This window comes from Protomyctophum bolini, assembly GCF_963924005.1.
Source record: "Protomyctophum bolini genome assembly, chromosome: 16".
Taxonomy (NCBI): Eukaryota; Metazoa; Chordata; class Actinopteri; order Myctophiformes; family Myctophidae; genus Protomyctophum; species Protomyctophum bolini.
The window spans coordinates 29,041,013-29,056,715 of NC_137877.1; the positions used below are offsets into that span (position 1 = coordinate 29,041,013).

General features: G+C 41.0%; 2 protein-coding genes across 10 annotated transcripts in view; both read left to right on the forward strand.

Moving 5' to 3' along the window:
- The window catches only part of LOC308331258 (bromodomain adjacent to zinc finger domain protein 2B-like), a 67,962-nt gene extending 62,649 nt beyond the window's left edge, over positions 1-5,313 (forward strand). For 8 of the 9 annotated variants that reach the window (XM_080786602.1, XM_080786594.1, XM_080786599.1 and 5 more), the window contains 5 exons: positions 205-340; positions 1,286-1,432; positions 1,619-1,926; positions 3,483-3,626; positions 3,830-5,313. In XM_080786602.1, coding sequence (XP_080642728.1) covers positions 205-340; positions 1,286-1,432; positions 1,619-1,926; positions 3,483-3,626; positions 3,830-3,986 — 892 coding nt within the window. In that variant the 3' untranslated portion in view covers positions 3,987-5,313. Of the gene's footprint in view, positions 1-204; positions 341-1,285; positions 1,433-1,618; positions 1,927-3,482; positions 3,641-3,829 lie in introns of all 9 variants that reach the window. The other variant, XM_080786600.1, reaches the window with a different exon arrangement.
- Positions 5,314-5,790: 477 nt separating this feature from the next.
- The window catches only part of LOC308330534 (WD repeat, SAM and U-box domain-containing protein 1-like), a 40,693-nt gene continuing 30,780 nt past the window's right edge, over positions 5,791-15,703 (forward strand). Inside the window, exons 1-8 of the mRNA XM_080785430.1 lie at positions 5,791-6,091; positions 9,410-9,551; positions 9,984-10,171; positions 11,470-11,556; positions 13,821-13,914; positions 14,269-14,302; positions 14,444-14,484; positions 15,576-15,682. Of these exons, the coding sequence (XP_080641556.1) occupies positions 5,836-6,091; positions 9,410-9,551; positions 9,984-10,171; positions 11,470-11,556; positions 13,821-13,914; positions 14,269-14,302; positions 14,444-14,484; positions 15,576-15,682 (949 nt within the window). The 5' untranslated portion in view covers positions 5,791-5,835. The remainder of the gene's footprint in view (positions 6,092-9,409; positions 9,552-9,983; positions 10,172-11,469; positions 11,557-13,820; positions 13,915-14,268; positions 14,303-14,443; positions 14,485-15,575; positions 15,683-15,703) is intronic.

A 15,703-nucleotide genomic window follows, 5' to 3' on the forward strand; every position in this document is an offset into this window, starting at 1 on the left:
TGATGTGTCACACAGTAAACACACTTGTGTACTATAATCTATGTAATAATGTTGCGATTATATTGTAATCTAATATTGAATACTGGCTGCTCAAAACTAAACACTGTCACTTGCTCTACCTTTTGCTCTCGCCGCACCACTGTTTCTCTGCGATGACGACTGTGTGGTTATGGCTGACCGTTGCTGTTCTCTGTGCCCTCTAAGAGCGGACGAGGAGCTGGCTCCAGGAATGAGACTTTGGAGGAAAGCACTCGCAGATGTCCGCAGTGCCGCTCAACTGTCCCTCTGTGTTCACCAGCTGCAGAAGTCTATCGCCTGGGAGCGATCCATCATGAAAGTGGTCTGTTGATGGCAGAGCCTCTCTTTGTTGAATGATCTTGATTTTGAGGGGCGCTAGCCTCTCCTATATTCAGCTATAGTGTAGATTTTCGTCTTAACACAAACATTAAATGCCATTGACAATGAATGGAGCAATTACGTTGTATGTAGACGAGCAAATCGGCTATTTTGTGCTAACACAAACATTAAATGACATTGTCAATCAATGGAGAATTTATGTCATGTCACGAGCAAATCGGCTATTTTGTCCTAACACAAACATTAAATGCCATTGACAATGAATGGATAATTGACGTCATACAGTATTTGTCTGAGTAAATCAGTATCTTTTTTAAATCTCCATTGACAATGAATGAAGAATTACTTCATTTGTCTGAGCAAATCGTCATGTTACGTCATGATGTACGATGATAAGAGCGTACCTCACTTCATTGATTATTTTCTTTACGGTTTACACATTTATACGCAATGCCACAAACAACTCAGTAAAACCTTAAAGGGATTGTGACATAAAAAAAAAGGTTTTGGAATTGTTCTTATTTTTTTTAGGTTTTCTAATCTCAATTGCACCCAAAAAACATGAACTTTTAACATTCAGTAGATTTTCTGTGATCTGGGGCTTTCTGGCTCAAACAGGTGCTCTGATTTGCCGGCAGTTTGTGATGTAAGAGCCTGCAAATTCCATTATGTCAATGGGATTTGCCAGCAGATGTCACTGTTTTCACTGTGTTGCCTGTTTTCATTGTAGCTCAAAAGGCTTCCAAACCACAAAGAAAACTTCAGACCACAGAAAATCCACTGAATGTTCAAAGTTCAGGTTTTTTTGGGTGTAATTGAGGTCATAAAACCTAAAAGAAAAAAGAAATGAAAATGAATGTCATAAAACCTTTAAAAAGCATACTATTAACAATATATTCAAAGGACGCATTTCTTTGTTTGTTTCCAGTACTGCCAACTGTGTCAGAAGGGGGATAATGAGGAGCTCCTATTACTTTGTGACGGCTGTGATAAAGGTTGTCATACATACTGCCATAAACCTAAGATCACTACAATACCCGAGGGGGACTGGTTCTGTCCTGCTTGCATATCAAAGGTATACTTTCATTTAGTTTGTAAGGGTTCCTTTAAGTAAATGTATTTGACATGGTCTCAGAACTGTCTATTCTGTTCAATTTACCTGTTGAAAAATGAAATGCATGCGTTAATTCAATTTACAATAAGTATGGTCCGTTTTTGGTGGTGCAGACAGTGCATTCTAAGCAGATCTCCTGTCTTTTAGGCAAGTGACCAATCCCCCCGCAGCAAGAAGCAGCCGAGTCGAGCAGCTGGAGGGGCTAAGAAGGGCAGCGAGGTAAAACGGAACAGGAAGCCGCCTGTGGTCGGAGAGCTCTGCGAGGATGAGGCCGCCAGTCCCAGCAGCAGCTGTAGCAGCAGCAGCGGCAGCGGCAACATGCCAAAGAAATCCAAAATGATGGACACAGAGGAGAGTCCATCTACAAACCCTCCCAAGCAGACCAGCCCTGTCCCTTGTGCGAAAAAAGCTAAAACGGCAAAGGACAACAATGCCAAAGACCTGGCAATGTGCAGGTATGTTTGAATGTCCACGGAAGTGACACTTGCATTAACCATATATTCACATGGTGATAGGAAACCTAACCCAGGGTGGGGTTTTCCATTCCTTGTGTGTGATGTAACCGTAAGAGCAGGCTGGCTGCTGTATGAATAGTCATTGTGATATCTTCCTGCTGTACTGCTGTACACTACAGCTCATTAGGTTAGCCTGGTAATCATACTGATGGGGCTCAGCTTGAGTCACAAATAAACATCTAACTATAAATGCACAACATCTGTCTGCGTGCGTGTGTGTACAGTTGTAATGCACGTAACTCGAGAATCGTTTAACCCACCGACTTCAAATTCGACACACGCGTTCCACACCCCCGCAGGGAGTGCAGTGCCTTGAGTCTGTGGGACACATCGTTGTCCAGAAACACCACAAAAGGCTCTGGTCAGGCTCTGCCAGTTGGCCTAATGAGCCAAAGTCCCCTCACCTGTACAATTTCCAGCATCTGACTCAGCCAATTGATTACCATGGCAACCCCACACCTGCCAATTGATTACTTAACCAGTCGACTTTTCACAGTCAGTTTGCAGCACTCTTCAGACACAGGCAGACAGACAGATAGAGTCATCTCCATAATCCATATACAGTATGGGCACAAAAGGGACACGGACACAGACATTTATGTTAGCAGCTAGCTAATAAATGAGAAATGGCAGAATATTTGAGAGGTGGTTATATTCCTTCTACTTCTTTGTAACCCAGTTTTCTTTTCACCCAGTGCCAATTATCTAATGTAATCCTGGGCGCTACACTTCCTCTGCCAACCTGGGGGGGCAGCGGACTGACCTCATGCCTCCTTCTATGCATGAGGAGTCCAAGCTGCTTCTTTTCACCTGACAGGGGAATTTCCCCGGCCGGACGTAGCGCGTGGAAGGGACACGTTATTCCGACCAGTTCCTTTCCCCTCCATCAGGCGCCCCGGCTGGCCAGGGGAGGTAGTTTTAGAGACCAGGATTACTGCATGTTTTTGTGAGGGTATATACCCTAGGGGACACGGGGAGAACATGCAAACTCCACACAGAAAGGCCCTTTCGCCAACCCCCGCCTTGGGGGGTTGGCGAAAGGGCCTTCAATATTCAAGGGACATCAATATTGTTGCGTTACCTTGAACATTTACAGTACACTAACCATACAGATTATGCAATGTGATTTTTTGTGCAATTTTTTTTTAAGCAATTTTTTGTGTAGGAATTGAAAAGTAATTTGAGTATTGTTACAAATTACAGCTCCCATGGAGTTGAAGAAATAATACAACTTTTGTAAAAAGATATTTAGTTAAGATCTTTTTCTCCATTTATTTGATAGTATACAGTAGAGTAGTGAGGGAGAGAGAGATGGGGAGTGACACGCAGCAAAGGTCGCCAAGATCAGGATTCGAAACCTGCGACACGCAGCTGTCAGTCTGCATTAGCAGCCTAGGTGCCCGGACAACTGTATTGACTCCTGACCTTAGATCAGGAGCAGAAACTATTCTGTAAATAGTAGACCTATTAATTTGACCTGAGGTTTATTCTCCCAGAGTTCTGCTGGCTGAACTTGAAGAGCATCAAGATGCCTGGCCCTTCCTCATGCCCGTCAACCCAAAAGCTGTCCCCGGTTACAAGAAAATCATCAAGAAACCCATGGATTTCTCCACCATCAGAGAAAAGCTTGTCAACAGCCAGTATGTTCATTGTAGTCAGTATAAACACCCTTACCGGTCCATTTCTACCCTCTCAGAGATAAATGTACACTGAGGATTTTGCTGTGTACCATGCATGTTTTTCATGTTGAATGTCTTTTGAGGTTACTCATTCAGCTCATCATTACATAGATGTGTATAATTCATTGATGTCAGAAATGTAATTCAATTTCTATTGATTTCAGATATCTAAATTTGGAGACATTCATCATCGACGTCAACTTGGTTTTTGACAACTGCGAAAAGTATAATGAGGATAATTCTGATATCGGACGGGCTGGCCACAGCATGAGGAGATTCTTTGAAAAACGATGGACTGAATTGTTGAAGCAAATATTTTGAGGTAGCTTTGACTCATTTTTACAGAGACCAGATGTCTACACATTAAACTCCAATTCCAGCATTGAAGGCCCTCTTTTCTTTGGCAACACTAAAAGAATACGCAATTGTAATTCTACACATTTCTGACACTGTTCCAGTGTGAGCAGAGAAATGCACCTTCTGTAACTATAAAGAATAAACAAACAGTGGACGAGCATCTTTAAGTGCAATACTGTTTCTTGTATTGAAATGCACTGACTCCATAATTATCAATGTTGTGACTTGGAAGAGACGATTCCCACTGTAGTAGGATTTTTAAGTTTCTTCTTTTACCATCATACTAGTGAATGTATTTAATTTCTTGTCTAATATTTATGTGGTAATGGTCCAATTTTTGTTTTCTAAGAAAAGGAAGAAAAGTACCAAGTAGCAAAACTGTTTCAAAATAAATAAATAAAAATAAATAATGTTTTTTTTATCAACCATTCAACAAGCCAATAAAAAAAAAGAAACATGTTGATAAAAATATGTTTACAGCTCTGTGCCTCTAGGGAGCCAGTAGACTTGTACGGTAATACTGTTGCATTTGTGAATAAATGTTTGCAACTGCTTACTTGTAAAACACAGGGAAGCATCATTGACACATGTATATAGTGTTCATTTATGTCAATATTTGCAAGTCTTATTTGTAATATGTATAATATGTACATACAGTACAGTCTTGTTACAAATATTGTTTATGCCTTAGAGTGATTGTAGCATTTCATAATTTGTCTTAAAGTAATACACATTGCCTGTACTGTATATCCACCCAAGAACACTGTGGTATTCTCAGTATTGGTAGTGCCTGCCCTTGGGGAAAAAAAAGAAAAATGTGTGGTGGACATTAATGCAACTACTTGTTTTACAGTGTGTACTGTAGCCTCTGTCTGTACTACACAGTGTAGTGTAGGCCAGGTGACCCTCATACAAAATGTAAGTCTTTTGAGCTTCATATCATGAACATAACTGATACAGTGCAGTTTGTTTCATCTCCTTGTATTTCCTGCAGCATGCCTTGTCCAGAAAAACACGGGACATTTGAAAGCACTAGTCTATTCAAACGTGTTCCACTGGCATCTAGAGTGTTTTCTTTACCAGGTCAGAGTACTTGAAGTTATTTTATTTATAAATATTGTGTAAAAAAACCAACAAAAAAAACTAGCAAGTTTTGTAGGATTGTTATTTTTAATTAGTCGGTGTGTGGCACGGATCTAATAAAACATGTTTTTAAACCTAGCAGTAGTACCTGTTTTCATTTAATGAGTTTGACTGCATCCGGGTATTCAACTATTATGTCGAAGTTATCCTTTCTGAAATAAAATGTAATGTGTCATAATTTTGTCAACACTTCTCCATTTGAAAGTCTGCAGTTCAAATGTTTTTGCTTTGCTTTGAGGCAGTCTGTGGATGGCCTACTGTAAATTCGAATAAACCATTTATATTGGATTACCCACCCACTGTTTTGCAAGCAATTTCCAGTCAAATGTTTTCCTGCTACAGTATAGTAATGCTGCTGTTATTAACAAAGAACGAGTGACCTTAGTACACAGTCAGCCGTCAGCGTCACATGACAGATAAATGGTGAGTGTTGGCAGAGCAATAAAACAAGTAGTGTGTTGAAGTTGAACTGTTCTACATAAAGGGCAACGCACACACGCTGAGTGACACACATGCAGTCAGAGGTAAATGTGTTCAGTGGCAGACGGTGTCGCCTACCATTTACTGAATGAATGCTTGGGTATTTTGCGCCACCTTGTGAGTAAACCGTTTCATTTGCAGATCCAGGCTGGAGTGGAGTGGACTGTACCCGTCTCGACAACATCACAAAATGGTGTCATTAATGTGCACTCTTGAACATCATAGAGACGAGGTAAATTGTTGTGACTTTTCCCCTACACTGTTAGCGACGTGTTCGGGTGACAAAACCATACGCCTTTATGACACGAATGACTTCTCGGAGCTTCCCTTTTCGCCTCTCTCGGGCCACGGATACGGCGTCCACTGCTGTCGCTTCAGTTCTTGTGGCGGATACCTGGTGACATGCTCCACAGACGCGTCCATAATGATCTGGAGCTCAGCGACAGGTGAGCACTGAGCAGTACAGTGGTGGAAAGTAACTAAGTACATCTAAGTAGGCCTACTACTTGAGTACAATTTTAGGTATTTGTAATTGTACTAATGTACTTGTCTTGAGTAGGCCTATAGTTCCAATACAATATGTCTAGGATACTCCAGGCCTACATCTCGTATCCAAATCATAGACTGTAAAAATTCCAAATATTGAACTTGAAGGCTAATTGGCTTATTTCAATCTGAATCCAACATATATAAAACAAATATTAAAATATATATATATTGTTGGTTCAATTTGAATTCAGCAAACAGAAATTTGCAAATCTTTCCTTTTTTGTTCAGAATTGAAAAATTGTTAACGCATGAGAAAAATCACAAATTGTAGGCACCTTAGTATAAGTAGGCTATGCAGTATAGCTATAGCTACTACTACAATTTGTCATCATTCTTCGTCATCTTCGACCACTGTTGAGATCATGGATTTCACAATGCCAGTAGGCCTATACTACTGGAAGTCAGTGTCCCCCCAGCCAGTGACCCACATTGTCCCCCCAGCCAGTGACCCCCCCCCCCCCCTCCAGTGTCCACCCAGTGTCCCCCCAGCCAGTGACTTATTTAAGTATATTTACATTTTAAAATTTAAATCGTGTCAGCGGACCTTTAAGAATTCATATATTGACCCATGTAATTTTTCCTCGTGTTCCTCGTGACCAAGGGAACAGAAGAGTCACGTGACTTCTGTTTTTTTTATTCAGAATCGACAAATGGAGCTGTCATGGTCTGTCACTCTACAGACCAGGGCTGCGTCCGAAATCATTCCCTATGCCCCATATAGTGCACTACTTTGAGGTTCCGCCATTTTGTTATAGTGTCCGAATATGTAGTGAGCATTTTTGCACCCTAACGTAGTGGACTGAAGTATCCCACAATGCACCGGGAATTGTAGGGAGCATCCGATGGTCACTACAAAAACACAGCGAAGCAAATCTGCCCCATAATGCATTGCGCAAGCTCGCTCTTGAGCGCACATGCACGCGTTTGCGCACGTGCGCTGCTTCTGCATGCATGCGCTCATTGCGCTCCAACTCAGAAGAGGCAGAAGTTGAACCAGCGAAAGAAATCAACACAAATGTACTTTTTAAACTTTCGTTTTCCCCTCTTTTCTTCCCTGGCGGATCTCGAAGCTACAGATCTCGAGACAAATGATCTGTGCATTTATTTGAAATTGTTTTATTTTATTTATAATAAATCTACTCGTTTGCAATAGTATTACTAATCTGATTAATTGTATCACCCAGGCCCAGCGCATGACGTTAGGAGAGCAATCAGTTGCTTGCTGTAGAATATATTTGTGAGATTCTTTATCACAAACGTAGGCTAAATACATGCATGTGAGACACATATTAATTGTGTCCGAACATATGTTTTATTAATATTCATTCATTCCTGCCATGAATATGCTATCTAACATTATTTCATTGAATTGCAATAAATTGCAACTTCATTGTGTAGGCAGTCATTTATTGGACTGCTGTTTCTGTTAACACCAAACGTCCGTATTGTGAGAAGAGCTTGTAGATCGGCTACTTTTGGTAATTCTTTACCAAAAGTACCCAAGTAAAAGTATACAAGCTCACAACACGGACGTCGCGCGTTGCTTAGATCGGCGATTTTTGCCGTATCCCCCCCGCCCCAGGATTAGCGGGGGTTCATGTGGTTAAGATTAAATCATGCTGCTGATATTTTCATATATTGTCAAGGTTGTGCACTGTTTTCCCATAACAATGGGCCTATGATTATTATCAATAAATTAATATTAGACTATATCCATTATCCTAAATAACCTTTTTATCATAGATATATAGGCCTAAATGCCTGCAAACATATTTTCATTAACCTATTTAAAAATAACTTTACAAACTGTCCTTGCAGGGAGGTGACAGCCAGACTTATTTGATACATCTTGTAGTCAGTTGATTCTTCATATCCAAATGAGTGAAACGGCCGGGATGATTTGTTTATTTTTCAAACAGTTCTTTATGAGGCGATCTGAAAAAACCTAATGGGGATTTCATGCAAATAAAAAGTACATGAACCCGCGGAACTACAGCGCCCTCTATCGATATTGACGTCAGAGTCGGTGCTCCCCATACAGGGAGTATTGTCCGAAATCATCACTATAGAGTCCACTAGAATCTGGATCCCCGTATGGGGGATAGGGAGTAGGGAACAACCCTAGCAATTCGGACGCAGCCCATGTCTCCACATCAGCCACTCCCATTCTCAATTCCCTCTCTCAGCCCTTGTCACACACCTGTTTCCACCCCCTCTTCAGCCCAACAGTGCCATCCATGCCCATTCCACACCTGAGAACACTTCTGCAATCACCCTGCTCCCTATCTCATTTCACAAACAAACTGTCAGTACATACTTCCCTGTTCCAGTGTTCTGCCTTGGACTCCTCATGTGTGTTTTTGGGCTTCTAAGAGGTATTTGTGTTTTGCATAGCTTATAACTTTTGGACTTCTGGTTTATGCATTATGCTATTGAAAGTTTTTTGTTTTTTTTTGGCATTTAGCATTTTGTTCCTGAAGTTTTGCATTTTTTGGAATTCCTAGTTTACTCCTTGCATTTCCCTATTTTTGTTGTAAACTATTTCTGCCTTAATAAATAAGTTAATAAGTTAATTTGATACATTTTCTGCTTTTGTCTCTGCAATTGGGTTCTGCATTCCTGGTACCGTAACAGGAGCTAATGGAGCAGTCAGCAGTGTTGACTTTAGGGAATCAGACTGAATATTTAAAAAAAAAAGTTTGTTGGATTCAAATTTAACCAACAAATTATACTAAGGTCCCTTGACTATTCTTGTGATTTTTCTATTAACGTTTACAATTGTTTTTAATAATGAACAAATAAAGGAAAATTTAAAATTCTGTTTGCTGAATTCAAATTATACCAACAAAAATCACAAAAACAATGTTTTATATGTTGGAAAATAAGCCAATTATAGAGCGTCGCAGTCCTGCCCCATCGAGAGACATTTATTTGAAAACTTTAGTTACTTTGTAGATTTGTATTATATCCTAATTAGTATTACAAAACACTTCAGCATTATATACATTTCAGCCATTTGAAAATTGTTAGATATTCTAAAGATTTTTACATGGTATCCACCTAGGCTACTACAGTATAGGTCTACATTTTGATGCCTATACTTTAGTACAACTCAAATTCCTTTTACTTGTGACAGAGTAGGCCTATATTTCTACATTGCAGTATTGATACTTTTACTTAAGTAAACATTTTGAATACTTTTACCAACGCTGCAGGTGAGGTGCTGGGGACACTTGAGCACCCAGGCCGCAGCCCGGTTAGAGCATGCGCACTGGCACCCGATAGCACCCAGCTCCTGTCCGCGGCCTGTGACGGAACCGTGGCGGTCTGGGACTTTAGCTCCAAAACACTGAGCAGGTATAAATGTATACAGTTGAATTGTCGAAAATAATTGTCAAATGTGTGTTTTTTTTAATGGCTTTACTCTGATATCATATGACACATTTTAAATGGAAATAATCACACCGCTGATAGGCATCTGTTTTTTAAACCCAAGTGTGCCCACAATAGCCTAATGGCTGTGATGAGTTACACAGCACAGTGGCGACAAACGGGTGTTTTAATTGACCTGACGAAGCTGTTTAATTAATTAATTCTCAATCATAACTTCGGTGTGCAGGTTATATCCTATACAATTAACCCAGCAGCACCCACTGATGATGTGGTATAATAGCACTTATTGCTTAGTAATTCTTGACAAGCAGATATATTACTCAGTAGACCTATATCCTGCCCCATTTTGACTGTTAAAACAGGCACCCCAAAAAAGGCTTGATTTTTTTTTTATAGGTGTATAGCTGTAAGTGAGGCCAGTGTGGTTGCATGCTGCTTCACGCCATGTGGCCAGATGTTTGTGACTGGCTGCACCTATGGTGCCATCAAACTGTGGGATATCCATGGCGACCTGCTTCACACTGAGAGGGATGCCCATGACCTGGGAGTCACCTGCTGCAACTTTGCTCACCAGTATGAAAGTGGTGAGATTCCTGCCCTAGGGGTTCAATACTGGGTAACATTTAGTCAATGACCTACGTACCAGATGTGTGTAAAGATGTTCATGCCCAGATGTATGCCTATGATGTAGATGATAGTTGTGTCATATGGTAGGGACTTCCTCATGTCTGATTTTAAACACAAACAATCACCGCTAATTTAATTAAAGTCTAACTCATGTTGATTAGGTGATGTAATGGTGATATGAAACAAACGGTGCAAACACAAACATTAAACGCCATTAACAATAAAGAGAAAATATGACGCAATGAGACACGTACATTTTCCCTTCATTGTCAATGGCGTTTACAAAACAAACATTGAACTAAAGACAAACATTAAACCTGTATATAGGAAAATACATGATGTTCATAAAGAGGCCAGTCACACTCACAACAGTATACTCTCATTAATGTGTTTTTTTCGGGGGGAGAAACTTGAATTGGTAACACAATTCAAGTACCTCGGAGTCATCTTGGACTCAACACTAACTTAAAAATCACATAGAGAAGGTCAATTTTAACTTTAATTTCAAACAAATTAGGCCTTTTCTAACTTCTAACTCTCACATTGAGTACTGTGTCACAAATTAAATTGGTCTTGCACAGGTGTAATGACACTGAAGCCCCTAGAACGGATACTGTAAGAGCCATAAAGGTATTTGATTAAAAATAATAATAATTGTTCCATCACTGCTAAATCTGGTGTATTTACACAGCATTATATGTGTGGTGGTCATTAATATGCGCTGTCCCGTATACATAAATTAATACATAAATTCAGTTTTTCATATATTTTTATCCATGTATCACTCAAAGACAACTAATGGATAAGAACAGTAAAAGCTGGTGTCATTGTATCTTGAGAGTGTTATTGTAACTCTTGAGTGTTAGACAAAAATGTACTCTTATAAGTGCATTTAATTTGACTTTGCGTGCAGCATGTACATTCCTTATTTCCTTGTGTCATTTTTACATGTGGCTCTGCAAGATACTAACCATCAATGACAGGGTGTAAAGGTGGTTACACACTGGACACGTTTATCGGAAAACCGATGGGGTAACGCAGCTAAAAATCTGAAAAACGCGCTCTGTGTGCAGGGACCTTAACCGTGTCTTGTCTTTTTGCCTGCCTACACCTGTCTGTCTAGCGCTAACACAGCACAAACCACTTGACTGATTAGTGCCAAACTTTGTATGCACACTACCAGCAGGCCACAGAAGTACATCCACACACAAACACTGATGGTTTGAGAGTGAAATGTGACGCTTTTGTTCTCTAGATGGTGGTTGCATGGAGTTTCGATTGGCCTCCTGTGGACAAGACAGCCTGCTAAAGATATGGATTGTTTCACAGCGTGGAGGAACAGGTACAGCAGCCCCCCCTGTATTCCCTTTTCCACCACCTGGGAGAGAGGGTCAATCTTGAAATCTAATTTCATCAGGTCTAGTGTGTGGAATAAATGACAGTGGGGGGGAAGAGACCCATTAATAATGGATCATCACTTTTAAGACATTCTGCTTATTCATGCAGCAGAGGAAGGTGTGTGTCCGGGCCGGGCCGGGCAATATATAAATATATTATCTATCTTTGTATGAGACTAGGTATATTGTTTTGGATTCCGGATATTATGATAGTATAGTATATATAATAATAATGTAGTGCCCAAGTCCAATACTTTGGCACTACGTGGTTACTGGCAGCCAGGGAGGTTTTGTGTGGTTTTGTGTGTTCAATAACTGAAGTCCAAACGTTTCCATAGTTGATAAATTATATTTATTCTCGCTGTTGTCCTATACTTCAGCATGAAATAAATACATAAATAAACAGTCAAACGCATACAGATATACAGACCACAGCTCTAAGAACACAATTGAAAACAGTATCTCTCTCCCAATCAGCAATACAGTACCTGCTGCTTGATTGGGGATGCATTAAATGCCAAGGCCTTCCCTTGACCATGCCCTGTGGTGACGTCATCAAATTACTACAACAAAATCTATAGACATTTTATGGCTCTTAATATGATGATAATACTGTATATCTATATCTATAAATGCAGCCTGTCTCTGTACGTCTGTCTGTACAACAGTGTACATATGTGCGTGTGTGTCTGTAATCCACGTAACTCGAGAACCATTCTCCCCACCGACTTCAAATTCGACACACACAAACACACACACGTTCCACACCCCCACAGGGAGTGTAGTGCCCGATGTCGAGTCGTTTGAACCCACGGTTGTCCAGAACCGCCACAAAAGGCCTCTGCCCTGCAGGCTCTATATTATGGATGGCTCCATACAGTATATTATATGGAGCTGGCCTGTTCTGACATCACAACACTCTATACTGTATTTGGGCATACACTGACACAGAACTCCATATAGGAATAAAGGACACAGAGAGAAATTTCCATATATGGACATAAAAGGGACACGGACAGATGGGTGGAACGGGTATTGCTTAGCCGGGTTGGGCATGGATCTCCAACTTCCATCATTACTGACTCTGTGCTCTACAGCCGGGCACCGGTCTAGTATCATGATAGATAGAGAACCGAAGTCTGACGTCAATATCGGTAGAGGGCACCGTCCACGGGTTCATGTATTGTATATGTGTTGCCGTGGTAACATCTGTTTCGGGAGAGGATGTGTGATGTGTGGGCCATGCAGTGACCCACTGGGAAGTCCACAGAGAGCCGTTTCTCTCTGCACAACCTCTACGTAGGGCACAGACAAAGAAAACACATTTTACAGCCTTACTCACTGTAGTTTCTTTGCCTTGCTGCTCTCTCTCATCGCCCTGTTGAACCCACTGCTATGGGAAGTCGGCAGGTGAGGATATTTGACAGTGGGTGGAGGGGTAAGAGATTACTTGAACCACATGCCCAATTTTGAAGATACAACTCTCATGTGGTTCGATGTTTCATCTCAGGATTGTTCGCCATACTGTTTTGTGGCTATTCAATCACACATACAAATAACCAAGTAAACTTTTAGTTTGCTCTCTAACTTATTTCTTAGGCTTAAAGCTGTTTATACACCAATTTTGGTAAGAATTGTAATGATAGGAATTGTGGTGTTTAATACAGTACTAGCTTTTACAGTATTTGGTATTCATGCTGAACTGCTTCATCTTAGGTATTCTGAACAGTGTGGACACGTTTGGAAACAATGCTATTTCGGGCCAATTTTTGTGTATAAGAAGTCTTCTAACCTTTTGCAGATGCGGTAGTCAGTGGGGAGTCCAGTTGATGGCTACTCGGCACTCAGCAGTTATTGACAGAAAAGTTTGCTGTAAAATTGTAAATGGATTGCAGAGGGTTGACAGTGATTTGGTCTGAAGTCTGCCAGAGTTTGTGTGCGTGTGACCATGTGTGTGTGGGTGGGGAAGTGGGGTGCTTAGGTTGAGCATGCACCTGAATTCATGTGTGAAAATAAGTTTTGCTGATCAAATGTGGACAGACCATGGTGCCATATGAGGTCTGACTACGTGTGTGTGTGTGTGTGTGTGTGTGTGTGTGTGTGTGTGTGTGTGTGTGTGTGTGTGTGTGTGTGTGTGTGTGTGTGTGTGTGTGTGTGTGTGTGTGTGTGTGTGTGTGTGTGTGTGTGTGTGTGCCTTATTGATTCTCAGCCTGTGAGATGACACTGCTACACACGCTCACTGGACAATCAGCCCCGGTCCTGTCCTGTGCATTCTCCTGGGATGGAGAGATGGTTGTCTCAGGGTAACAGGCTGTCCCTTGACATACAAGGAGCAAAGCCTTTCTGTTATCTAATCAGCACTGACAAATATTTCCTCCAAATCAATATTACCGCTTTTACCCTAAACAGCACATGCTGGCCCTGCTGTTTCTTTATTTGGTCACTAGGGGAGTGTGTCTTGCCATTTTAAGGCACAAGCCATTAATCTTCCAGATTAATGGCTTCAGCAGCAGTCACAGTCTTCTTTCGTATGCTTAAGTTTCGAAATATTTGCCTGGATTGTCTTGCACTTCTGTTGCATGCAATTTTGTCTTTCATTAACTACATCATGTTCTTGAGAAATAACAGCAACATTGTTTTCTGTTGTCATCCAACAGCTCAGTGGACAAAACCATCGCAGTGTATGACGCAGTGCGTAAACCTATTATTTTCCAAAGTGTGTTCAACGTTTGTACTGAAGTAATAGAGCACTTGATGCCTAGATGCCTACATCACGATCTCTGATGGTAAATATATCTAATGCTAATGTTTTGTTTACGATTTCCTTCACAGAACCTGGGAGCTCTGCTCCACACTTTGAAGGAGCACGACAGGTACCCCCCACCGACTGGCCGGTGTACAACCACCGTCTGAGAAGAAATTACCTTATTTACTCTCCATCACCTTTGCACTGTGCAGTCTGTGCAAACTGTGCATGCAGTGTTATGGACTTGATTGCACGGCACCATGTGGGCAAGCATCAGCAGAGTGCTTTGACATTTTTAGATTGTTGGTTTGTTGGACGTGTGGGTGTATTTTTTATTTCAGCGTTATTTTCTTTTTCTTTCACCACAAAACATTAATTTGCCTTTTAACCACGTAAGCCCTATTTTATTCTTCGAGTCATGACAGTATCACATAAAAATAGCTGATCTACAAGCTCACAACACGTTACGATGCTATGTGCCGTGAACTTGTAGAGCAGCTATTTTCAGTTATAAACGGTCGTTCACACCAAGCACTATAACTAAAAAAAAATCACACCTGTGTGAAGTGAGGGGTGCTAAACTGCTAATATTTTAAAGTCCTAACTCATGTTGATTAGGTGAAGTAATTGTGATGTAAAACAAACGGTGCCAACACAAACACAATTCTCTTTATTGTTAATAGCATTTAATGTTTGTGTTAGGGACAAGATGACGTACATTTTCCCTTCATTGTCAATGGCGTTTTTAAAACAAACATTGAACTAAAAACAAACATTAATCCACCCCTCAAAAATATAGTTTTAAACCTTGCTCTAGGCCCGGAGCGTTAGCTCAACCGTCTGGGCCGCGGGTGCCGCGGTTTCGACTCCCGAGCCCGATCGCCTTTGCCGCGTGTCAATCCGCATCTCTCTCCCCCTTTCTGTCTACTGTTCCCTATCAATAAAGGCATAAAAAGCCCCCAAAACAAATCTTAAAAAACAAAACAAAAAACTTGCTCTAACTATAACAAATACAATGGTGAACGATATATATATATATATATATATATATATTACCGGTATGTATATACCGGTAATCGTGCTTAGTGTGAATGGCCCTTAGGACTTGGGACACCAAGTTGGAAGTGGTTAAAGCGCAGTCTGTCTGTAATGTATTAAGACTATATTAACAGGCCTTATTCTGTTCTACCCACCCCCTCCTCCCTCCCCCTCCCTCAGGTATGTGACAGCTGTAGCCCTGTCCCCCAGCATGCCCTGGATTGCCACTGGTTCCATGGATAAAACTGTTAAAGTGTGGAGGACAGGGGACGGAGACGGTGTGATCGGTTAGTGGACCTATAACATAA